The 26,250-nt window shown below is 39.2% G+C and overlaps 1 protein-coding gene across 1 annotated transcript; it reads left to right on the top strand.

Moving 5' to 3' along the window:
- Positions 1-1,971: 1,971 nt before the first annotated feature.
- Positions 1,972-26,036, top strand: LOC143852672 (eukaryotic translation initiation factor 3 subunit E-like). Its single transcript, XM_077362197.1, has 8 exons — positions 1,972-2,288; positions 2,393-2,547; positions 5,106-5,333; positions 5,455-5,576; positions 11,510-11,729; positions 16,561-16,703; positions 25,250-25,387; positions 25,500-26,036. The coding sequence occupies exons 1-8, from the start codon at positions 2,081-2,083 to the stop codon at positions 25,603-25,605; spliced, it is 1,320 nt and encodes a 439-aa protein (XP_077218312.1). The 5' UTR covers positions 1,972-2,080; the 3' UTR covers positions 25,606-26,036.
- The last annotated feature ends 214 nt before the right edge of the window (positions 26,037-26,250 follow it).

Here is a 26,250-nt window from a genome sequence, read left to right as displayed (position 1 = left end):
AGAATTAGCAGTCAAATTGACAATTTTTTTTTTTGAAGGGTAATGAATCAATAAATAAAAGAGGAAAACAGTACAGAGCCAACCGAGGAGGAAAGCAAGTAAGTTAATAAAAGAGGAGGAAAGAAAATTCGATCAATAATGAAAAATAAAAATTTCATACCACGGGGGAGGAAGTTGAATAATTCTAATTACGATCTCACTTCTTTGTCTCTTGCCAATCTATTTGCTTCCGAATTCGCCATTGTAAAATTGATATTATTTTACCAAAATTTTGAATTTAGGCAATTTCGGCCGAAATTTTGAGAAATTGAATTGCTTTTTTGAAAAAAGATAAAAATATTCCGAAATTTTGGCCGAATTTGGTAATTTCAACCTAAATTTGGTAAATCATTAAATAATATAATTTTTTTTATCATTACCGGATTTCAGCCGAAATTTTGGTTTCGGCCAACACTGAAATTTAGTCCAAAACAAAATTTAAAACCATGGTTTTGATAAGCTGGGCCATCATTTAACACTCATGCATCGCATGGGCGGGGCGCACCATTTTACACTTCATGCCTTGATATTGTCGGCTCGACCATCTCTACCCAAACCCATGCATGTGGTGAGCCCTACCATTTTACACCCACAAGTGGGCCCACCATCTTCACCCTATTTTGTAGCCACTACGCACCCTCCCCTCACTCATGCCCTCTCAATTCTCTTCCACTCCCACCCTCCTCGTCACTCTCCCACCACTTGATAAACTAGCATTCCATAGAAAAAACTTTCTTGGCACCCAAAACACGGGCTTTATGATGGTGGGGACAAGGGAAATGGCTAGACTTTTGACAAACAACAATATCGATGACATCGGACCATTTATTACACAGCGGACCATGTCTTTTGGTTGATTTCTATTCTTTAATATCCAAACCATTTATTACCTAGTGCCTTATATCTTTGGTTGATTTGGACTGTTCATCTGCTAGTTTTATGTTTGATCTCCATTGGCCCCAACAAATGGACAATTCTAACATCCGAGATTTTATATGGTGTGTACCCTTTTACACGGTTTGGGCGCCTAAAGTAGAGTACATTTCAAAAAGTACCATGGGTCCACTTCATAGGATGATCCAAACCTTCATTTGTTGGGCTGAAATGTAAATAGGCCCGAAAATTATCTTCACAGGATGATCCTAGCCCTCTATTCTGCAGAGGCACAACTAGCGGTGCAAGTTGGGTTGGGTCGACCTCAACCCAACCCGAGGAACCCATTTTTCAACCCAACCTGAGTTCCAACCTGGCGGGTTCAACCCGACCCAACCCTTGGAACTATTTCCTCAACCCAACCCAACTCGACCTGATTTCCATATTGAATCGTGTTTAGACCATCTAAATACGTTGGCCCCACTTGTACTTCTACCTTTTAGGGTTTCATTTTCTGATTTTTGTCTAAAAGTAAAAGACTAAATGTCTAAAACCATAAATAGTACTAAAATTTGAAAAAAAAGAAAAAAACTTAGTAGAAAATGGTCGGGTTACAATTCAGGTTGGGTTGCTTGATACCCCAACCTGATTTTTAGTCGGGTTATAAATTCCCAACCCGCAACCTAACCCAACCCGAAAAAATTTAACCCAACCCGCCCAAAAATCGGGTTGAACCCGAACCGAGTTGACCCCTAAGCACTACACATTACAGAAACCTTTGTAGATGAGGGTTACGATCATCCTATTTAGATGATTTACAAGGTAACCTATTTACGTTGTGGCCCAACAAATGAACGGCTTGGATCATCTTATGAAGTGGACCCACCTGTACTTTTTGAAAAATACAATACTTAACACACACATTACATCATATAAACTCAGAATCGGAGGGTCAAAAACAGAACTTAATAGATGCGCAGTTTAGATTAACCAAAAAAAATGGGCCCCACTCTGTAATACTGGAGTCTGGAGAGTTGTATAACAATTAGGTTACCCTCGTGAAGTGAGCTTTCCATCTCCTTACTTTAAAACACAAAACGCTAGGGTTTCTGCTCTTTCTTTCTGGCTTAGGGTTTTTGCTCTTTCTTTCAAACTTAGGGTTTCAATCATGGCGAATTACGATCTCACAAGCAGAATTGCCCCTCATCTCGATCGCCATCTCGTCTTCCCTTTGCTCGAATTCCTTCAAGAACGGCAGTTCTACGCAGACGATGAGATTTTGAAAGCCAAGATCGAGCTTCTCAGCAAAACAAACATGGTGGATTACGCTATGGACATTCACAAGAGCCTTTATCACACCGAAGATGTTCCTCAAGGTTTGCTCTTTCCCAACCAAAATCAAAACAAGAAAAAAACAAATCATCTATTTTTTGCTTTTAGGGTTTATTTTAGGGTTTTTGACTTGGATTCCTGTTTGTAGATATGGTGGATCGACGAGTTGAAGTTGTTACTAGATTGAAATCTCTCGAAGAGTCTGCAGCGCCTTTGGTATCGTTTCTTCAGAATGCGAGTTTAGTTCAGGAACTGAGGCCTGATAAGCAATACAACCTCCAGATGTTAAAAGATCGATTCCAGGTCACTTGATTTTTGTTTCTTTTTCTAGTAGTTGCAGTATTGAGTGCTTGTTTTTAATCTTAGGGTTTGTGACACACACACACACACACACACACACACACACACTATCCACTGCAAGACTATGGATTCCCAAACTATGGCAACTAAAGTTGACCTAGAGCGATCCGAGAGTGGGGACTTCCACCTCAGATCGAGGTATCTCACACAACCAATGTCACGCTCCGACCGCACTGTGTAAATACTGTCTGGTTCTTGGTCTTCTACCCTCCCTGATTGATACAAACTTATCTTAATAGTTATTCTTTGTAGCTATCTTAGATATTAGGGATTTGCTAGGGTCCATCGCAAAAGGCTTTTTCGCGGCTGGTTTGTCGCACGTCAGACCAGCCACCTCATTGTCTCCATTCACAAGGTGGCTGGTCTTACGTGCGACAGACCAGCCGTGAAATGCCTCTTGCAATGGACGCTAGCAATTCCCTAGATATTATTAGTAGCTATCTTACATTAGCTTAGATACTATTAGTAGTTATCTTATATTAGATTCTATTTATTTTATTTGGAAAATGATATGTTAGGAATCTTTTTCAGTTGGGAAAGTAACCTGAGAGAGATTTTAGAGAATAACAGGACAATTGTAACTTTCATTTGAAAATCATCAATGAAAAAACGTCTTCTTATTCCCCTATTCTTCTGTTGTTCTTGAGGCTATCCCCCCGCGTGGTATTATTTCTCTCTCTCTCTCTCTCTCTCTCTCTCTCTCTCTCTCTCTCTCTCTCTCTCTCTCGTGTGCGCACGCGCCGAATTACCGATTTTGTTTTCAAGCAGCACTATCCTTGTCCTCGACCTACTCCTCTCTACCCGCCCCTTGAGATGCTGAGAACACGTTTACAGGGAGAAGTAGAGTTCGCATGTGTAGCCCAGGAACTTTTTCTCCCTTTCCGATGTGGGATCTTTCAATCTGCCCCCCTTAGGGCGTCTACAGGGAGAAGTAGAGTTCGCATGTATAACCTAGGAACTTTCTCTCCCTTTCCGATGTGGGATCTTTCAATCTACTCCCCATAGGGCCCAATGTCCTCGCTGGCACACCGTACCGTGGGAGGTACGGCTCTAATAACCAACCTATGGGCCCAAGAATTTCACAGCTTAGATAAGGACATTTAAAAGTTTTGCTTGAGGCAGCCTACTGTGCTATGCTATTGAAAGTTAGATTTCTCATCTCCACAATATACTAATTCCTCCTTTGAAGATTTTTCTATTACGATCCTTCCTCATTATCCTCATCATAACAACAAGGCAAATATTCAATAGTGCTTTGCCTCTGACAGGTTATGAAGAAATGCCTGGACCCACAAGATCTGCAATTGCACTCAACATGACCCAAGCCATCTCTAAAATGCGATGGAGGTCTCTAAATCTGATACCCCATTGAAAGCCTTCTAAAACGTGATGGAGGTCTCTCCAAGCACTATACCCCGGCACAATCTTGCTTTCCTCCACCCAACCATCTTATATAACACTATACTTCTTCGTGACCATCATCCAGAGATGATCTTCCCCTTCTGCAAAACACTGTAGCTAGTCTTCATCTCTCCAAATCTTCTAATGTCAATGCCACCATATTTTTGGACCTACAAACCACCTTAACTAAGGAGATGGTAGTTCCTACTGTTTTCCTTACCACTCCAGAATAACTTCTATCAAAACCTGCCCAAATGACCCACTGGGCAATGAAGGGAGACAACATATAAATTGTAAGTTGGTATTTCATGATTTTTAATGACATAGGGAGTATACTTTGCGAATTATGGATTAGGCAAAAGTCCCTTGTGTTTATTGTTTTTAGACCTAAATGATAGAAGGCGCACACTGTTGGAACTTGGAAGTAGTTAACTGTCAGGAATTTGGTTCTGGACGTAACGTCATATTTTGGCTCTTACCAGATTTATTCTTTATCATTGATAAGAAAAAAGTAAATGTCAAACTGCTCCCCTTTGTCATTGTTGTTAATGAACATCTCTAATGAAGTTTGATGGATCAAACATGAGCTTCTTTCTTGGGATATAAGTTATAACTAAGTGCTAGTTTGCTTAAATCCTGATTGAGTGCTTGTTTGGTACCCCGCGGAGGATTCTGTCTTTTCGATTGGTGTAATTCAAGAGGCCCATGCAAATGATCATCTCATCTCATGAATTTAGTGTCGGTCCCATGAGTTTCAACTATAGAAAAGGTGAAATACCGCTGTTGTGTCACCTCCTTTCCCTATTCTGATTTGTCCCTGGAATTATCAAATACTTAGCCATCATGTGCTTTTTATCTTTTCTTTTTAACCAAGGTTTTCTGGATCCTTTTGTGAAGCTATGTGATTTGTGTACCATTTGGTTTCCGTACCCTATCTGATTTGTGTACCATTTGGTTTCCGTACCCTTCTTTTCTTGATCCTTTTGTAAATTCACCTGTTTGTACAAAAAGCTATGTGTCATTCATTGTTGTATTTCTTTATCTAGCTGTAGCTATTATGCTTATTTATGAATTATTAAATGTTTGTATTTTACAAGCAGATTGGTCCAGAGCAGATAGAGGCTTTATACCAGTACGCCAAATTTCAGTTTGAATGTGGGAACTACTCTGGAGCGGCCGACTATTTGTATCAGTACCGAGCTTTATGCACTAATAGTGACAGAAGCTTGAGTGCATTATGGGGGAAGCTTGCAGCTGAGATACTGATGCAAAACTGGGATATTGCCCTTGAAGAGCTTAATCGTCTGAAGGAGATAATTGATTCAAAGGTCTGTTGGATACACATGCACCTTCCTGTATTTAGCTTTGTTTTCTGCTGTTGTCCTTTTTTTTTCTTTGTGAAGAACTCTCTGTTGTTGTCTGTTCACTAACTTTGTCTTTATCATGTAGAATTTTTCATCGCCGCTCAATCAGTTGCAAAATAGAATATGGCTTATGCATTGGAGCCTCTTCATATTTTTCAACCACGAAAATGGTCGAAATGGCATCATAGATCTTTTCTTTCAAGACAGGTTTACCATCTGAACCTGTCTATATGGTCTCTTTTTTGTACTACTGAAATTGTAGCCAATCCTTTTGTCTAAAAGATCATGATTGTTCTCTAAAAGGCCATGGTTGTTCGTTTCTTTCAAGTCTGACAAGTTTACAAATCTTTTGAAAGTGGCTATCAATCGGGCTTCTGTTTTCTTCTGGTTAGCTAGCAATAAAAAAATCTGATAATAAAGAACTGGGCAACACAAAAGTGAAGCTTATTGATTCTCAAAAAACATGGCAATAACCTTCAAGCACCTGGAGATATACACAGATTGGCAAGTGTATATTGTGTCGTTACATGGTTCAAGTCAAAGGGACCTCTGTTCAACAGAAATGACATAAATCATTTGAGATCAATCTTGTAAGGTGTTGACATCTTTTTGTGAGCTCAATGATGAAATTGAAGTAACAATTTGGCAATAGTTGGCTTAGGTGGTGGTATGAACCCAAGTCTTTAAGTCCCTTTCTGAATTCTTCTACATTCACAAATCTAGAATCATCAATCCCTGGAGGCCTGATGTATTACTGAACTACCTGATTATTCTTCTCAGGAAAGCACCTCTTAGCATGCTGGCTCTGTTGATTATGCTACTATTGAAGTTCAGCTTAAGGCTACTCTTTAGGACTCCACCAAGGAATCTTGTTTACATGTCCTTGGGTTATTCACACAAGTCAGACAAACCTAGTCCCAGTCATGTTTCACCATGGATATATCAGTCAATTCTCAAGGTCATTTCCATTGAAGGATTCTGTTTATCTTGTATTAGCCATGTCGAAGTTGACCATGGAAACCACTTGTTGGCCCTGTTTGGGTGATGCTACTATTGGAGTTCAGCATTAGGCTACTTTTAGGACTCCTTCAAACAATCCTGCTTACACATACTTTGGCTATACTGACTAGTCTGACAACCTGTTGAGAGACAAAGTTCACCATGTTTGTAGCACCCTAGGGCTGGTAATTTCACCCGTGAAAACGGGGATCCGCCCCGCGGGGCGGGGATTCCCCGACTTGGTGCGAGGGCGGGGATGGGGATGGACCCGTCCCGACCTGGTCCGCTCCGTTTTAATATGCAAGCCATTATCAATATCCTCTTATTTTAGTAATGTTTTAGTATTTTTTTTGTTAACAGTAAATATTTCTTTTAGGCTACTGATATTGGCACTACCATATTTTGATAAGTGCACAAACACAGCTTGTCCTTTTCTTTTTTATGGGCGTTAAAAAGCTTTTTTTAGGTGAGGATTTTTTGTGCGAGACGGGGATTAGATATTCCCCGCGGGGACGGGATTCCCCGCCACTCCCGAAGCGGGGACGGGGAATTTGGGGGGGGGAATGCAACATCCGGCCCCGTTGCCAGCTCTATAGCACCCATTTAAACACGGGACAATTCAAAGACCTTTACGTCACATTCATAATGATACTTTATCAGGGCTTTGAGTATTTGAAACCATAGTAGCCGGAAACTCCTTGGGTGGGTGGGAAACTTGTTTCCCCTAAAGCGCATTTCAAAAACGTTTCCGAAACGTGATAAAAAAAGGGAAATGATAAATGCGCCCCTTTTATCACTTTGGACACCCAGCTGCATTGTACGTGGCAATCAGGTCACTTCATTCCTTCAAATGTGAAGTACATCAGCCTCTTTGCAGTCATAGATACATTGTAGCTGGGTGTCCTAGGTGATGAAAAGGGGCGCAATTATCATTTCCCAAAAATAAAAATTGGGGAAATGTTTCTGAAACGCATGGGAAACATATAAGAAACTTATGTGAAACATGTGTTAAATGTGTGAGAAATGTATGGAACTTACGCATGGGAAACATATAAGAAACTTATGTGAAACATGGGGAAAATGTGTGAAACTTACGAAAATTGTTTTGGAAAAAACACACCAAAAAATTGTGGAATAGATATAAGAAAGAAAACAATAGCATATATTGTAATAAAAATAAAAATAAGAAATATTCAGATAGAAATATGGAATTAATAGATATTTAATCTACCAAACCATATCTTTCATGTTTTCCTTTTGTTTCATATGCGTTTTCATTGTCGTTTTTCTATAGTTTCTGAAACATTTTCTAATGCGTTTCCTAAGACATTTCTCAATGTGTTTCACATACGATTTTCTATTGTTTTTCCTTTTTTCGTTACCTCTTTATTTTTCCTTGCATTTCATGTTTTGCTTTCCGAATTCATTTCCTACCCTGGTAACTATGTTTGAAACCTATTGAAGTTTTCTGAATTTTCTCTCTCAAGGATGAGAAATTGAGAACTACCCTCTCCCTCTATCTTCTCTCTACAATGCCTTGCTGCTTTTGTCTTGATCTTAGCTCTACTACTAGACCTTATCGCCATCTCTGACGCTCTGATGATCGTCGTCGATGTAGTGAAATGCCCGTTTTGCATCTCTCTCCCTCCCTCATGAGTGGTCATTGCGACCCGAGCCTTGCGAGCACCCACTCGAAAACTCAATAGACGTCTTTACTCTTTAGTGGACATGTTGATCTGCTACGTATGCATTTATTTCCTCATATCTTCCTTGTTTATGTGCTCCTGTTTTCATATCCATTCATGCAAGTAGTTTTTTTTGGGAAATTGGCTTCTGATTTTGGACGAATGTTGTGAATTGCGTTTGAAACGTTTTGTACCAGTAGCAAAACCGGTACGTAAAGCAGGAATGAAGTCTACCCGTCAAAAAATCATTCTAGATTAAGATTTTTTTTTTCTTTTTTCATAGCCTCGTTTTTTGTTTCGGTTTGTAGCTGTTCTATAGGCATTTTATGTCATATTACACCCTTCAAAGAGTTGAAAATACATGAAATACCCACTACATCACGAATTCTTGAAATACCCCTATAAAAACATTCCTAAAATAAAACTTCCTTTGATTAAGGCTGCACTGGCTAATATGCCGGTATACTTTATGTCCCTGTTCAAGATCCCGGTTAGAATCGCACAGATAATCGAAAAGCTGCAAAGAGATTTCCTGTGGGAGGGGAATTACAAATCTAAAAGGCTCAGTCATCTGATGAATTGGAAAACGGTGTCAAAATTGAAAAAACACGGGGGACTTGGCATAGGAAAGTTGCGATTGCGCAATAAATCCTTAATGGGGAAATGGTTATGGAGATACGGGTAAGAAAGAAGTGCGTTATGGCATTCGGTGGTGGGTGACAAATACGGGAAGGAACTTGGTGATTGGACGGTTAAAAACCCAATTACCAGAAAGGGGTCATGACAGTCAATTTGCTCGACAAAAAAAGACTTTGAATCTTTCGTTTGGTTTCGAGTGGGAAGGGGTAGTGAGGTTCATTTCTGGCTGGACTTATGGGTTGGAAAACAACGTTTGAAAGATGCTTTTCCGGGATTGTTCGTGTTGGCTACCAGGAAGGATGCTCACGTGTCGGATTATATGTCACACGATCAGGCGGCGGGAAAGATTTTTGGGATATTAGACTATGACTAGACATGAAAGATGACGAGATAAATAGTTTTGCTTCGCTCGTGTCCCTACTCGAGTCTCAGTACTTCTCACAGACGGAGTCTGGCGAAAGGATATGGATCCTTGATGTTAGTGGTGACTTCTCTTCTAAATCCTTCTTCTCTGTATTAAATAATGGAGATAAAAGGCCATTCGACGCGCTGGTATATGGAAATCCTCAGCCCCACCGCGGGTTATCGCGTTCGCATAGATGGTAGTCCATGAGAAAATCAACACATGCGATCGTATAAAGAGGAGATGCTTCCAAATGGCCTCTTGGTGCATCCTGTGCAAAAAGGCGGAGAAAACGCTGGACCACCTACTCCTCCACTGCCTGTTTACCAATCGGTTATGGATGGGGATGGTTAACGCTTTTGGCTTTAAATGGTGCTTTCAAAAATCGATTCGTAGGGTACTTACAAATTGGTCTACCGTCGCTTTTGGTGATACAGGGCAGTTGCTTTGGAAATTACTTCCCTATGCGCTCATATGGAATGTTTGGAAGGAGAGAAATAACCGGATTTTCACGGACAAATACAAGTCTCCTGAAAGGATAGGAATCGAGGTGAAAATTGAGCTTATATCTTGGATAAAGAGTATCAGAGGAATATCATATGGAGTAGGGGAAATTCTGAGAAACTGGAATGCCGTCATTTGGGAGACGAAGATCAAAGTTAAAATCAAACCAAAATGGGAGCCACCACTTACGGGTTCTTTGAAGTTGAATTGCAGTTCTGTTGGAAACCCCAGGCAAGCAGGCGTAGGTGGAGGAGTTCTAAGGGATGAAAAGGGTGGTATATTGTCTTATTCCGGTCCCATTGGGACTTGTGATGCAAACGAGGCGGAAGTGAGAGCTCTCTTGTTTGGTTTAAAATGGTACTCATCCCATTATTCTAAACCCCTTATCATCGAAGGCAATTCGTTGAATGTCATTTCCTGGGCTTTGGGCAACTCAAAAGGACCGTGGAGGCTGCAAAACTATATTACGGAAATTAAGGACATCTCAAGATTGATCCGGCCGACATTTTTCTACCATGGGTGCACGGCTAATATAATGGTGGACGAGTTGGCAAAACAGGGCGTTTGGCATGACTCCATGCATCTTTCTGTACCGGGAAATGTAAGCGGAAATGGGGAAGGGCAGCATTAGATTATTATTGTACATTATTTCTTGTAATTACCTTGGGCGGGAGCTTATGTAATCAGGACGGGGACAGCTTGTCCCTTTCGTGTTTTCTATGGATTAATAAAAGTCAATTTAAAAAAAAGAAGAATGCAAGACATTTGCACAAGATTTTTCTTCTTCTTTATATGCTTCTTCTTCCTAAGCATTCTACACTAAAGGGGGGAGTATTTGCCCAAGTCAAAGTGTTGTATTTGAAATAGTTTCTATATTTTAGGTTTTATTTGTCTTTTTCACGGTTTCTTTTGTGGTGTTATTATTTTATTTGTAATCTTTTACTTAGCATTCAGTATGATAAATGGTTAGTTTCATTAATGTTTTGTATTAAAAATTTGAAATTATTTAGGCGATGTGTTGCATGAATTCGAATTCACATGTTGGGATCCAACACGGATTCAAGGTGTCGGTTTGGCGAACCCCAAAAGTAGTGTATTTGAGGGTGTATGATCGAGGTGTTAGGTTTTTTTTTAAAAAGAGTTGAAGGGGAAAGAGGAGAGGGGAGGGGGGGGGGGGGGGGGGGGGGGTCAAAACACTATGGGTTTTATTAAGAGAGGGCATGTTTTGCTTTAATTTAAAAAAAAAAGTTAAGAAGAAAACACGTTTAAAGGAAAAATATGCAGGATTTCACATTTTAAAAGAGAACGATGTGTTGGATTCGCCCGAAAAATAGGATTCGTGCGGGACATGATTATGACAAGAATCCGGATATGTCCCACGCGAACCCATGTCTGAAACGGTCATGATGAAAACTAAATAAACTGTAGAGCTAATAATCCAACACCACTGCAAATAGTTAAATGATCCCCTATTACAAGGCTCTCCTTTCCTGCTCCTTTGCCAGTGAATGGGTCGGATTCCCTATAAGCATGACAGAAGTGAAACATAAATCTAAAATCTTCTCTCTAAAATTTATAGAGATTCACGTCTCAATTAACCTACTCTACATTTGCCTGTAATATAACTGCTGTTGATTTGTTTCTATGACTTCAATCTCTTGTATCTGATCTTACTCTTTCTCACAGACTAACTGCCTACTATCTCCTTCCTCCAATTTTCATAGTTCGTTTTTCAAGGCTTTCAATTTTTTTGGTATTTAGTTGTTTAATTATCACTTGATTTTCACATGATACGAAGGAAATTACTTGTTGAATCAGTTTAGTCACTATTTAGCTTATAAATAATTGGCCACATTGATTATGCTGTAGCATATCTGTTTGGTATTTGAAGAGGCACCTGTGATTTTCAGGTATTTGAATGCCATTCAAACAAATGCACCCCATCTTCTTCGTTATGTCGCAACTGCTGTTATCGTCAACAAAAGGAGAAGAAATATGCTCAAAGAGTTGATCAAAGTCATCCAGCAGGAGCAGCACTCATACAGAGATCCCATTACAGAGTTTCTAGAATGCTTATATGTCAATTATGACTTTGATGGTGCACAAAACAAGCTTCGTGAGTGCGAGGATGTAAGTGCCCCAATCATAAAATCCAGTCATTCCAGTAGATAAAAGAAAATGCTCATATTTAAAAGTTTTTAATGATCAATAGTTTGCTGTAATTGGTGCAACTCTGAATATCCCCGTTATTCTTATAAATAGGTACTAATAGGGCTGCAACAGGGTCGGGTTTTGCAAAACCCTAGCCCAACCCTAGCTACCATTATCTTAGCCCTGACCCTGAGTCAGGGCCGAAAATCCTCAACCCAATGCCCGCCCTATAGGGTTCAGCCCAACCCTGATTGGCCCTGATTGGGCAGGGTCGGGCTGGGCCAGCTCGAGCCGGGCAATTATACATGTTTTCGGTCTGTTTTATTGTCAAAAATCAAAATACTTCCGCACAATTTATTATTCTAATTGATATATGATTTTTGGTGATAAATACATAACCAAAACCCAGTATATGGAGAAATGAAAAACAGAAAGGCTCAAGGGTGGGCGGCGGGTAAAGTGTAAACAGGGTCGAGTCGGTCAGGGCCGGCCGGGGTAAAGTGTAAAGGGGGTCGGGTCGGGTCGGCCCGAGGTATCATCCCTGAACCCGACCCGACCCTGAGTCAGGGCCAAAAAAATGTACCCAAACCCACCCTCAGGGTCAGATTTTCCAACCCTGACCCTGTTCAGGCTTAGGGCGGGTCAGGGCTCACAGGGCCAAACTTGCACCCCTAGGTACTAATGTACTATGAATGCTTAGATGGATGTGCGACCACACAAGGCTAGATAGAATTAAAAATGAAGACATTCGTAAAAAGGAGTGGGTGGCTCCAATTGAGGAGAAGATGAGAGAACACCGCTTAAGATGGTTTGGACATATCCAACGTAGGCCTTTGGATGCTCCGGTGAGAAGAGGCGACTCGTGCCAAATTGATGCAGTAAAAAGAGGTAGGGGCAGACTGAAAACAACTTGGGTAGAAACATTGAGGAAAGACTTCATAGCTAGGAACATAACAGAGAACATGACATTGGATATGATAGAATGGAAGAAAATGATCTACGTAGAAGAGCCCAACTAGAACAAGGATTAGAGCCGGGTAGATTCCTTTTACCTTCTTCATGAATTTTTTCTAAAGGATTCATTTAGCCGACCCCAACTAGTTTGGGCAAAGGCTTTGTTGAGTTGAGTTGAGTTGAGTTGAGCATAGATTTTTTTTTTTCGAGTGAGGAAAGACTTGAGGGCTAGGAACATAACAGAGAACATGACCTTGGATAGGATAGAATGGAAGAAAATGATCCATGTAGACGAACCCAACTAGTAGTGTCAGGATTAGACTTAGTCATATTTTGAGCCGGGTAGATTCTTTCACCTTCTTCGTGGAAAATTTTCTAAAGGACTCATAAGCCGACCCCAACTAGTTTGGGACAAAGGCTTAGTTGAGTTGAGAATAGTCTGCGATTAGAATTGCATTTGTTTGTTGTATTTGACATCCTGGAAGAAATGGTGTTATATTCCTTTCAGTACGTCCTCTTTGAATGATTTCACTCATATTATTTAGTTTATTTAGTTGAAATCTGATGTATTTTGAATGACTAGTTTACTAGAAATTAGAAAATTAATTGTAGTGGTCTGATACTTTGGTTTGTTACGCATTTTTGTTTTGGAAACGTTTTCATGGATTTAGTATAGCCCTTCTGATTGTTCCTTTGGTGGAAGTGGAATTGGTTCAAAACTTCAAATCACTTGATCATGACCACTATAATGCTTCTTATTTTTCTTACTAGAATAAAGAACAGTAAAACAAAAGTTATAGTAAATCTTTTGAAAAAAAAGAAGAGAGAAGTTGTATACCTAGTCCAGTCAAACAAATGTTTAACGACTCATCTAACAATCTTTGTTGCTCTTTGTCTTCTAGGTTGGTAAGTAACTCAATAATTCTGTCGATCCATTAAAAGAAAGAGAAACTAAGAACAAAAAAAGGAAGAGGGACAAGATGATCAAGAAACAAAAGCAGAAGAAATAACACTATAATTAACACTCAAATCTGAGGAAGAGCATTGTAAATGACAATCAACCCCCTACCAGCCCCGCCTTAAGCGAGCTCATCAGTGGCCTCATTAGCGCCGCATTGGATATTGGGGTAATCGGAAAGCCTTACTCAAAGATCTCTCATATGGGATAGTAGTGGGCAAATCTCTGTGGTCCAAACTCCAAAGCATACTATATAATGCCTAAGATATAGCACTCATCATAAATGCCTGCCCTAGTGGTCCAAACAGAACTGCATTCCCTCCAACAGAGCTCAAGTTTCTGTCTCACTCGAATCCACCATTCTAATGAGATTGAAAATGCAAAGATAATAGAGCCACGGTCATCTCTAAGAATGCCTCTGATCTCAATAGGTCCTGAGTTACCTTTAACTCATCAATATTCCGCTTCATTGAATTTAGGGCTATGATTTTTGGACACGGACGCGGGTGTCGTGTGTCGACACGGACATGACAACCCTCCAAAATGTAGAAATGGGGATATGACTAGAAACAAGACCCTTTTAAACTTGAAGAAGAGGCATATGAAGACCATAGATTATTGTAGAATAGTTCTTAGATATGATATGAAGACTGAGATTATTATAGAAGGGGCATAATGAACTGCAGGCTGTATTTCAATAATAAATTTCTGTATAAAATCAATCATATAAATAATTAGGAATACATTAGTTTCCCTCGTTACATTAGTTGGTGGTCCAATCACTTTTAATGTCCAATAATGATGGCCCCGGATCCCTCATATCTGTAAAGTATGTCTATAAAAAAGAACTCATGACATGGGTCACTACCGTTTGTTTTCATGTAGTATTTTATATGCATCTCAAAGCACTAACATAATTCCCTCACCTCATTGGTTAGATTTTCAAAAGATGTTGACATGATTGAAAGTTTATGGGAAATTCAAAGATGTGGCGTTGTCTCTGTTTTTTTTTTTTTTTTTTTTGTAAATCATTGCACTGTTGCTGTTGTTATCTCTCTTTTTTGCTTATTTTAGTGTGCTTAAAATTTTGAATAAGTAGCTTTTACCTGTCTTGATTTTGACACATGCATGCAAGTTAATAAAAGCTTGCAAGAAATAGTCAGAACTGTCTTATCAAAGTTTAAAATCTGGCAGACAATATAAAAGCTTGCATCTGCAAGTAAATAAAAGCTTGTAAAAATGAACCATTCAAAAAAATAAAGCTTGTAAAAATGAATTGCCAGCATTAGCTGTCACATCTGTCTCTGAATTTGACAGAAGCATATGCTATTGAATAAAAGCGCTAGTTGCAAGAAATTGTCAGAAAATATTTTTAAAGTGTAAAATCTGGCAGACAGTATAAAGTTTCTGGGTTTTGTACTAAAAAAACGCAGGGTAACGCAAAAAATTAAAAACTTCCTGCCTAACACAAAAACTGAAAAACCTATGAATTTTTTTATGTATGGATTTTTTTTATGTTTTCTTTGCATACCAGTGTTTTTTACCACCTTTTTGACATTTTCTAATAAATTTTTGTTTACCTACAAGAATAGGAAGCACACTAAGTCATGGACATGTCCAAACACGCGTTGACATGTGTCTACACGTGTCCATGTCGACAAGGTTCAATGGTCAAATGTTGAAGTGTTGACGAATCATAGATTTGGAGTTGACGGAATACATCTTGTTGATTATTCCTCCTTTGGTTTTCTGCTACAGTGCTTAAAAAACTTTTCGAAATAGTTGTCAACTCACACAAGTCAACTATACTTCATCTTGGCTGAGTTCTTGTACAAGTCCATGTTTTGCCTTGCCTAGTCAATCAAAAACTCTATTGTCTCACTCTTCTGCTTGGCCTCACTTTGTTCTTCCCCACCTCTAGCAACCGCCTGGTCACTAATGGGATATCTTTTTCCTGGTTTGTTGAATTTTTACGGCCATCAAAAAATAAAAATTTATGGTGGAAGGAGATTTGAGTTTTGTTATTTCATGGGTGGTGAGGTTCGTCACTGGGCCCATGGCGTCTAGCATGCTACATTTTGGAAGTTCGTGATATATAAACCCAACGTTCGAGCACAGACAGCTCAGCAAATGAGATGATTGATCAGTTATCAAGAGATAGGATTGGGAGAAATCATCTTGTACTGGGTTAGGCACTTCCCCTTGATCTCTCTGAAATCTGAATAGCCTCTTTTTTTCTTCTCCATACAATTTTTGTTAGGGTTCTGTAATGACACCTCATCCTAAATAGATTCTGCTTGTATATCTCATTTAAAGTTGATTCTTCTTGTATATCTTTTATAAAGTTCTCATTTTTTCTGTTATCACTTAAAAAAAGAAAGAAAGCAAAAGAAAACTAAGGGTTTGATACTTCCATGTTGGTCATCACATGCTTTTGCTCATAGAAAATGATTCCTATGTTGATACACCTCCTAGACATACTTTTCCAATTTATTATTATTTTTCTTATGTTCTTCCCAATAATATCCTGACAAAAACCTCAAAATTTGAAATATCTTGATGAAGTTCAATTCAAGTTCTCAGGAATGATATTAGTCGCTGTGCTTGCAGTTTCCCTTACAATCAGGAGATGACTGTTCTTTGTCATGTGTATTGCATGGTTATTAGAACATTCCAAAGAAGCGAACATTGTTTACTGCCAAGTTTATGTATTCATGCTTCATTTTCACTTGAGTTGTATTTTCTGTCGACTTTGCCTTCAGAAGCAATATTATTTTTCAATTTTGTTATAGCACTTTACGTGCATATGGTTTTGTTATGGTTGTATGGTGCACGATGTTTTGACTGATGCGCTTAAATTGGTATATTGTATGTTGAACTTGAAACCCTTTTTCACAGGTAATATTGAATGACCCCTTTCTTGGCAAACGAGTTGAAGATCCTAGCTTTAGTACAGTTCCATTGAGGGATGAGTTCCTTGAGAATGCCCGTCTCTTCATCTTTGAGACTTACTGCCGCATACATCAGTGCATTGATATTGGGTATGTACTCATTTTCTAAAATACAACGGAGCTCCATGGATATTTAGTCGTGTTTCACTTCAATCTTTTTTACATATAATTTTCTATATCTTTCAATCTCTCTCTCTCGTTCTCTCTCTCACACACACACACACATATTGGCTATATATATATATATATATATATATATATATATATAGAGAGAGAGAGAGAGAGAGAGAGAGAGAGAGAGAGAGAGAGAGAGAGAGAGAACGGTTTCTATACACTAGTGTAGATAAGTTATTTACACACTAGTGTAGATAACTTATCTACACACTAGCTTAAAATACAGTGGGGGGCACATTGTTTGGGTGATCCAAAGCATTCATTTGATGGGCCCTCACATAGATAGGGTGTGCCCAAAAAATCAGCTTCATAGGATCATCCTAACCCTTCGAACCGTGGAGGCAAAAAATGGACAGATTTGTGAAGGTTTATACACGTCCATTTTACCTCCACAAATCGTAGGGTTGGGATGATCATATGGAGCTGATTTTTTTGTGGACACCCTATCTATGTGAGGGCCAATTCAATGAATGGTTTGGATCACCCAAACAATATGCCCTCCACTGTATTTTAAGGTAGTGTGTAGATAACTAATCTACATTTGTGTGTAGAAACCGTTTTCTCATATATATATATATATATATATATATATATATATATATATATATATATATATATATATATATACGTCCATTTTACCTCCACAAATCGTAGGGTTGGGATGATCATATGGAGCTGCTTTTTGTGGACACCCTATCTATGTGAGGGCCAATCAAATGAATGGTTTGGATCACCCAAACAATATGCCCTCCACTGTATTTTAAGGTAGTGTGTAGATAACTTATCTACACTAGTGTGTAGAAACCGTTTTCTCACACACACACACACACACATATATATATATATATATATATATATATATATATATATATATATCTGAGGAAACTGTTGGTGAGCTCACCAAACTTATGGTGAGCTAGCTTGCCCAATCACATGGGGGCCCACTTTGTTAGGATGATCCAAACCATTCATTTGAAAGTCCCTTACATAGATGGGGGGTGTACCAAAAACCAGCTCCATAGGATCATCCTAACCCCTCCACTTGTCGAGGACAAAAATGGACAGACACAAATCTGCCCCATTTTTGTCCTCCACAAATGGAGGGGTTAGGATGATCCTATGGAGCTGATTTTTGGTACACCCCCTATCTATGATAAGGCCTTGCAAATGAATGGTTTGGATCACTCCCCAAAATGTGGGACCCATGTGATTGGGCAAGCTAGCTCACCATAAGTTTGGTGAGCTTAAGCTCACCAACAGTTTCCTCATATATATATATATATATATATATATATATATATATGAGAATAGAGTTCCTAAGGTGTCATCTCATATAGCTTATATGAAGTGGCGCTTAAAAACATAAGGGCCCCACTTTGTTTAGATGATCCAAAGCATTCATTTGATAGGCCCTCGCATAGATAGGGCGTGCTCAAAAAATCAACTTCATAGGATCTTCCTAACCCTTCCATTTGTGGAGGTTGAAATGGATGGGTATAAACCTCCATAAATCTGCCCATTTTTAACCTCCATAAATGGAAGGGTTAGGATGATCCTATGGACCTGATTTTTTGTAGGCACCATATCCATCTAAGAGCCTTTCAAATGAGTGGTTTGGATCACCCCAAAAATATGGGCCCCTTATGTTTTGTGAGCGCCACCTCATATAAGCTATATGAGGTGACACCTTAGGAACTCTATTCTCTCTCTCTCTCTCTCTCTCTCTCTATATATATATATATATATATATATATATATATATATATGAGGAAATTGTTGGTGAGCTTAAGCTCACCAAACTTATGGTGAGCTAACTTGCCCAATCACATGGGGGCCCACTTTGTTAGGATGATCCAAACCATTCATTTGAAAGTCCCTTACATAGATGGGGGGTGTACCAAAAATCAGCTCCATAGGATCATCCTAATCCCTCCATTTGTGGAGGACAAAAATGGACAGACACAAATCTGCCCCATTTTTGTCCTCCACAAATGGAGGGGTTAGGATGATCCTATGGAGCTGATTTTTGGTACACCCCCTATCTATGATAAGGCCTTGCAAATTAATGGTTTGGATCACTCCCCAAAATGTGGGACCCATGTGATTGGGCAAGCTAGCTCACCAACAGTTTCCTCATATATATATATATATATATATATATATATATATATATATATATATATATATATATCAGAAAAGTGTTGGTGCGCTTGAGCGCACCAAAAAAATGGTGCACTCAAGTCGTTATAACGCCTCCCATTGGTTTAAATGTTTGGGTCCCACATACAGGAACCAATGGGAGGCGTTATAACGACTTGAGCGCACCATTTTTTTGATGCGCTCAAGCACATAATCATTTCTCTCTCTCTCTCTCTCTCTCTCTCTCTATATATATATATATATATATATATATATATATATATATATAGAGGAAAATGATTGTGAGCTTGAAGCTCATAGAGCATATATGAGCTTGAGGGCCCAAACACATGTGGGCCCACATTGTTAGGATCATCCAAAGCATTCATTTGAAAGGCCCTTACATAGATAGGGTGTGTACAAAAAATCAGCTCCATTGGATCATCCTAACCCATCCAAAAGTGGAGGGCAAAATGGACAGACACCGTTTGCCACAAATCTGCCCATTTTTGCCCTCCGCTTTTGGAGGGGTTAGGATGATATAATGGAGCTGATTTTTGGTACACACCCTATCTATGATGGGGCCTTGCAAATGAATGGTTTGGATCACCACAAAAGATGTGGGACCCATGTGTTTGGGCCCTCAAGCTCATATAAGCTATATAAGCTTCAAGCTCACAATCATTTTCCTCATATATATATATATATGAGAAAAGTGTTTCTGCACACAAGTGGCTTAAAAAGCCACCTATTGGTCGCTTTTTCTGGACCCCGCAGAGGTGGACCCGCCATACGAACCAATCAGTGGCTTTTTAAGCCACTTGTGCGCAGGGAGCTCCGTGCGCAGAAACACCTCTCTCTCTCTCTCTATATATATATATATATATATATATATATATAGAGAGAGAGAGAGAGAATAGAGTTCCTAAGGTGTCACCTCATATAGCTTATATGAGGTGGCGCTTAAAAACATAAGGGGCCCACTTTGTTTGGATGATCCAAAGCATTCATATGATAGGCCCTCACATAGATAGGGTGTGCCCAAAAAATCAACTTCATAAGATCATCCTAACCCTTCCATTTGTGGAGGTTGAAATGGATGGGTATAAACCTCCTTAAATTTGCCCATTTTTAACCTCCATAAATGGAAGGGTTAGGATGATCCTATGGACTTGATTTTTTGTAGGCACCATACCCATCTAAGGGCCTTTCAAATGAGTGGTTTCGATCACCCCAAAAATGTGGGCCCCTTATGTTTTGTGAGCGCCACCTCATATAAGCTATATGAGGTGACACCTTAGGAACTCTATTCTCATATATATATATATATATATATATATATATATATAGGGAAAACTGTTCGTGAGCTTGAGCTCATATAGCTTATATGAGCTAGAGTGCCACAAAAACATGGGTCCCACATTTTTTGGGTGATCCAAAGCATTCATTTGGAAGGACTTTACATAGATAGGGTGTGTACCAAAAATCAGGTCCATACGATTATCCTAACCCATCCAAAAGTGGAGGGAAAAATGGACAGACACTGTTTGTTGACAAATCTACCCATTTTTGCCCTCCACGTTTGGAGGGGTAGGATGATCCAATGGACCTGATTTTTGGTACACACCCTATCTATGTAAAGTCCTTCCAAATGAATGCTTTGGATCACCCAAAAAATGTGGGACCCATGTTTTTGAGCACTCTAGCTCATGTAAGTTTATATGAGCTCAAGCTCACGAACAGTGTCCCCATATATATATATATATATATATATATAGCCAATATGTGTGTGTGTGTGTGTGTGTATTGCCAACTAAGGACGAAATTCTTTCCTTGATTTTTTTTCTTCATGCCATGATTTGGTTAGGGAATTCATCTCCCTCAGGCAATGTCATATATGTTAATTGTCAATGAAAAGAACGAGAGGTTTGACATCATTATCCGGTGACCACCGCATTCAATAATATCTAGTATTCTTTGGTGCCATTTTCACGATAATGATATGTATAGTTTTAGCTTTCTTTGTTGAAATGCATCACTTATATCTTTCCGTTCATATTCTTGCTAATAGAGATGATACGGTGATGTTTTACTAATTAAATTTCAAAATTATTTCTTCCATTCATATAATTTTGAGTTTTGAGTGCATCTTTCTATGAGTAAATTAATGGTGGCATACATATAGCTAGGGCTGCAACTCGGGTCGGGCGGGTCGGGTTTTGGAGAACCCAACCCTACCCGAGAAATATCTCGGGTCGGGTCGGGTCGGGTTTTTTTTCGGAAAACCCACGATTCCCAAACCCGGCCCTACCCATGATAAATCTCGGGTCGGTTCGGGTCGGGTCGGGTTTTTTCACGTTGACGCAAAATTTTAAGGAAAATTCTTGTTTGGCAAGGCAACTCAACTCATAGAAGCAGAAATTACACTCACATTACACTTGAATCAAACAATGATGTAATTACACTCACATCACACTTGAATCAAACAATGCTGTAATCAAACAATGTTGTAATTACAATCAAACAATGCTGAATCAAACACTTGAATCAACTCAACTCATAGAAGCAGAAATTACACTCACATACAGTAACAGTGGGTGCGTGGGTTTTCACTTTTAACTTTGGGATAATTACATTTACACCCCCTCTAGTTTCTGACACATCCACTTCCACCCCTATAGTTTAAAACATGACAAATACACCCCTGTAGTTTCAATTTGTTTAAGGTTTGCCCCCTCAGCTGAAAGTTCGTCCATAGATTGAAGGGTTAGGATGATCCGATGGAGCTGATTTTTTGGGCACACCCTATCTATGTCAAGACCCATCAAATGAACGCTTTGGATCATCCAAACAATGTGGGCCCACATTATTTGGATGATTTTTTGGTAGTGTTTGGATTCGGGTAGGGGCCCACATTATTTGGATGATCCAAAGCGTTCATTTGATGGGTCCTGACATAGATATGGTGTGCCCAAAAATTCAGCTCCATCAGATCATCCTAACCCTTCAATCTATGGACGAACCTTCAGCTGAGGGGGCAAACCTTAAACAAATTGAAACTACAGGGGTGTATTTGTCATGTTTTAAACTATAGGGGTGGAAGTGGATGTGTCAGAAACTAGAGGGGGTGTAAATGTAATTATCCCTTTAACTTTTAACTAACAATAGAAAAAAATTTACATACTATAACTTATGTAACTCGGGTCGGGTCGGGTCGGGCCCCTTCAAACCCGGCTCGACCCGAGATTCATGCGGGCTTTTGAAAGCTGAACCCGGCTCGACCCGAAACCCATGAAACCTGAACCCGACCCAGGCTATTTTCGGGTCGGGTCGATGCGGGTCGGGTTTTACCCGGCTCGAGTTGCAGCCCTACATATAGCTAAACCTTTATAGTTTATTGGATTGTGAAGCTGTAGCGTAGGACAGCTTGGGGGAGAAGATTAAAGAACAAAAAGAACGAAACTGTTCTAACGGGTTAAATTTTATTTAGGGCCTTTCAATGAGATTCCTTGGGCTCATGAATCAAGAAAGAGGATTTAGGAAACAAAGATAATCAATGGATCTAAATTTGATTTTCAGATTAGAAAAGTTAATAAGTTTAGGAATTGGTCCAACTGATCTACTGAGACGAAACCATTGAATCATGCTCAAATTTAGATTGGAAGGGTACAGTGAATAGAGGATAATATAAAAAAATTTGCGCAGATCTGACCACAAATCAATGTCAATCTGTCTAATTTATATTTTTTGCCAGTTTCATTAAATTCGAGAACTAAGGTTCTTAGCAAATTCATTCTTGAGAAAATTATCTCAAGGAATCACTTCAAAGGTGTTGAATCTTGAGAGATTGAAAATCGCCCAAATCGAGATTTGGGCAGTAGAAGAAGAGATGTTGTCATGTTGAAGAGAGGTATTAGAAGGAAAGATAAGTAAGGTGTTTTATTAAATTCGAGAACTAAGGTTTTTAGCAAATTCATTCTTGAGAAAATTATCTCAAGGAATCACTGCAAAGGTGTTGAATCTTGAGAGATTGAAAATCGCCCAAATCGAGATTTGGGCAATAGAAGAAGAGATGTTGAAGAGAGGAATTAGAAGGAAAGATAAGTAAGGTTCTTATTCTAATTAATGATAGATTTGAAGCATCATACTTTGATTACTGAGGAATCACCTCTATATCTTCCAATGGAGTCACACCAATGGTCGATCTAGAGCTCACACCCTTCGATCAATAGAGATAGCATATGAAGTATCACATTTCTTTCTAAAGAATTACTCTATAGTTCTTCAGTGGTATCACTCCACAATTTAACAAGACGGCATGCACCTTTATGGGTTCCATGCATCACATTACAAAGAGAGTTAAGCTTCATACCCGCAATGCTCTAATTCACATTCATTTCACCATATTAAGGAAAATATGGCCAAGAGGTCTACAATGTATAGAGAGGGCAGCCACACAAAATTTTGGGCAAGAGCCTTCGCTCCAAAAGTAACTTCTAATCTCAAACCTCTAAAATCTAAACTAGTTTGTGGATCCTTCCTAAAGTTAATACACTTTAGTAACTCACTCACATAGTGTGGGACATCCAAGCTTCCCCGGGGGTTTGTATCTTTGGTTGGGCTGCTAAGCCGGGAGAGGATCCAGACTACTAATTTCCTCAGGGAGAGGAAAATGTTGATTATTGGTTTCTGCGCATTGTGTATAGAGTCCGGTGAGTCTGTGGACCATCTCCTAGTCCATTGCAAGATAGCTAGAGAATTATGGGGTAGATTACTTCGCAGATTTGGGATAGGATGGGTGTTCCCGGGTAAGTTGTTGGAGCTTTTGGAAAGCTGGGCATTGCCCCCATGGAAAAGTAAAGGTAAAATTCTCTTGAATGTTTCCTTTTTGACTACGATATGGGTCCTTTGGAATGAACGTAATGCAAGATTCTTCAAGGGATTCTCGAAAGGAGCCCAATCCATGTTCAATAAGGTGATTGCCCTAACTATTTCATGGGTGAAAGCTCTAGAAAGCTTCAGGTTTGTCTCAGCATATGAGTTATGGCATGGATGTTAGGAGATTTGTGGCGCTTCTAGTAATGTGCCCAAAATAATACAAGTTTGGACACCTCTGGCACATGTAATTCTAAAGCTGAATTTTGACGGCTCTAGCTTCGGTAACCCTGGACCCTCGGGGATTCGAGGTTTGTTGCTGAATGAAGAAGGGGAATTGAGATGGGCCTTCAGAGGCCCGATTGGAGTGGCAGACGCTAATTAGGCGGAAGTTCGTGCTATTTATCAAGGAATTAAAATGCTCCAAAATGTGGATTTAAACAAGGTAGTGATGGAAGGTGATTCTCTTAATGTCATTAGGTGGCTAAGAGGGATCATGTGTGCCTCCTTTGAGATTTGCAGCCATCTTTGACGAGATACATGACAGATTGGGAACGGCATTGGTTTCATTTAACCATGGAAGACGGTTAGCCAATGGAGAGGGCAGGCAGATTGGCCAGAGAGTGGGTATCGAGGGAGAGCTTAGAGTTGTTTGATTTTCTCCCTCGCTAGCTTTAATCCTGTACTCTTCTGTTTTTCTATCTCTGTTAGCTAGGTTTTCGTTGTATTATCGGGACCCTCTCGGTCTCGTTTTTTAAATGAAATCCTTCATTCTAAAAAAAAGTAACTCACTCACATAAGATCTTTACAGCTTAGAAACAAAAAGACTATTGAGACTTCTCGACACTCTTTAACTTCAAAGAAAAACTAGCCTAAATACCTTGTATAATTACTTTTAGACTTTTAACTTGTATTTTTCTGCAGTTGGTTCTGTTTGGGTCATTGTTTGCTTTTCTTGGTTGCCCCTATATTTGTCCATCAAATATCAATTATTGATGAGAAAAAAATATATAGGAAATACATGCCACATATTCTTTTACACTGCCAAGGCTTCCGATGTTTTGTTTTTCTGGGACAGCGAACAATCTCTGATGCGAGAGGATTTGTTGTTCAAGGTAGTTGATTAAACCTGGTTTTATGTGTGATACATTTTAGCTTTTTATATGTATCTTCTAGAGGTTATAAAGATCTCATTTTAATCTGCGTTTCACTAATACCTATCTTGTGTTGCTTCTCCATTCCATGGACCAATTAATAATTTATATCATCGTAGTAAATCTCATGTTGTGTACTCGCTGCCTCTCTGGTACGTCTTCTGTTATCATCTGTATTAGTTAAAACTTGTCGGCTGCTCTTGAATTTTGGTCAAGGTGTTGTTGCCCTCCACTTGGTGGCTCAAAAAAAAAAATGGTGGCTCAAAATGTACCTGACATTTCTGTATGTAACAGTATGCTTGCTGAAAAGTTGAATTTGAATTATGAGGAAGCGGAGAGATGGATAGTGGACCTTGTTCGCAATGCGAAGCTTGATGCTAAGATCGACTCAAAATCAGGAACTGTTGTTATGGGACTCAATCATCTCAATGTGTAAGTTTACCAGGCATCATAGATTTTATAATTTCCTAGATTCTGTTTTCCTCTGCAGACCTATGCCTTGATTTTAATATTCTTTTCTTTTTTCTTCGCATCCTTTTTTCAGTTATGAACAGATCATAGAAAACACAAAGCAACTGTCCATGCGTACTTACATGTTGGCGAAGAACGTTATAGAATTAGCGCCGCCCACTGCACAACCTGCTCGATAGGGGAGAGTAATACTGAGCCCTCCAGGTCAGCAAATCAAAAACTTACGTGACCGTATTTATCTGTTTTATAATTCAGCGCTTGCCACCACTAGTTGAACAATTTTGGTTGCTGGGGAGCAACTGAGTTGGTTTTATCGTCGTTTCGATTTTCACCAGTAAAATCAAAAACCTCATCGGCTTATGACCCCTGTGAAATTTCTTCACAAAGAAAGTACCTGGAACATGTTTTCTTAATCTCTGCGGCCGAATAGTTTATTTGAATTTTGTCAAACCTTTCCATGTATGGAAACAGATGGTAACGAAGCCGAATTGTTCTTTTTCTTTTTCGTTGTTTTCTTATTTTTGGTGTACTCATTCTGGGTCAGACAAAACAGAATTAGTCGCGGCACAATTTTTATAGGCTCATTAATCAAATGTTGACGATTGTAAGAGATGTTTATGCAGGCTTAGGATGCACTTTTGAGCTACCTAAACATGTTTTATCACTATAAATTTATTAATTGGCTATTGGAAATTTAAAGGTAATATATCGGTAGTTTGTACTTGAAAAATAATTACAATAATAGGTGATTTAGGCACCTCTGGTTTGGATGAGTCCGCCCCTTGACTTTATTTAATGAGAAAAAAAGGCGATCACTTTGAAAC

Source organism: Tasmannia lanceolata, unplaced genomic scaffold (genome assembly GCF_043159265.1).
Source record: "Tasmannia lanceolata isolate RefF3 unplaced genomic scaffold, GAP_Taslan_0.1 ptg000019l, whole genome shotgun sequence".
NCBI classification, from domain to species: domain Eukaryota; kingdom Viridiplantae; phylum Streptophyta; class Magnoliopsida; order Canellales; family Winteraceae; genus Tasmannia; species Tasmannia lanceolata.
Note: the sequence above shows the minus strand (reverse complement) of the source record. Positions and strands in the feature narration are given on the sequence as shown.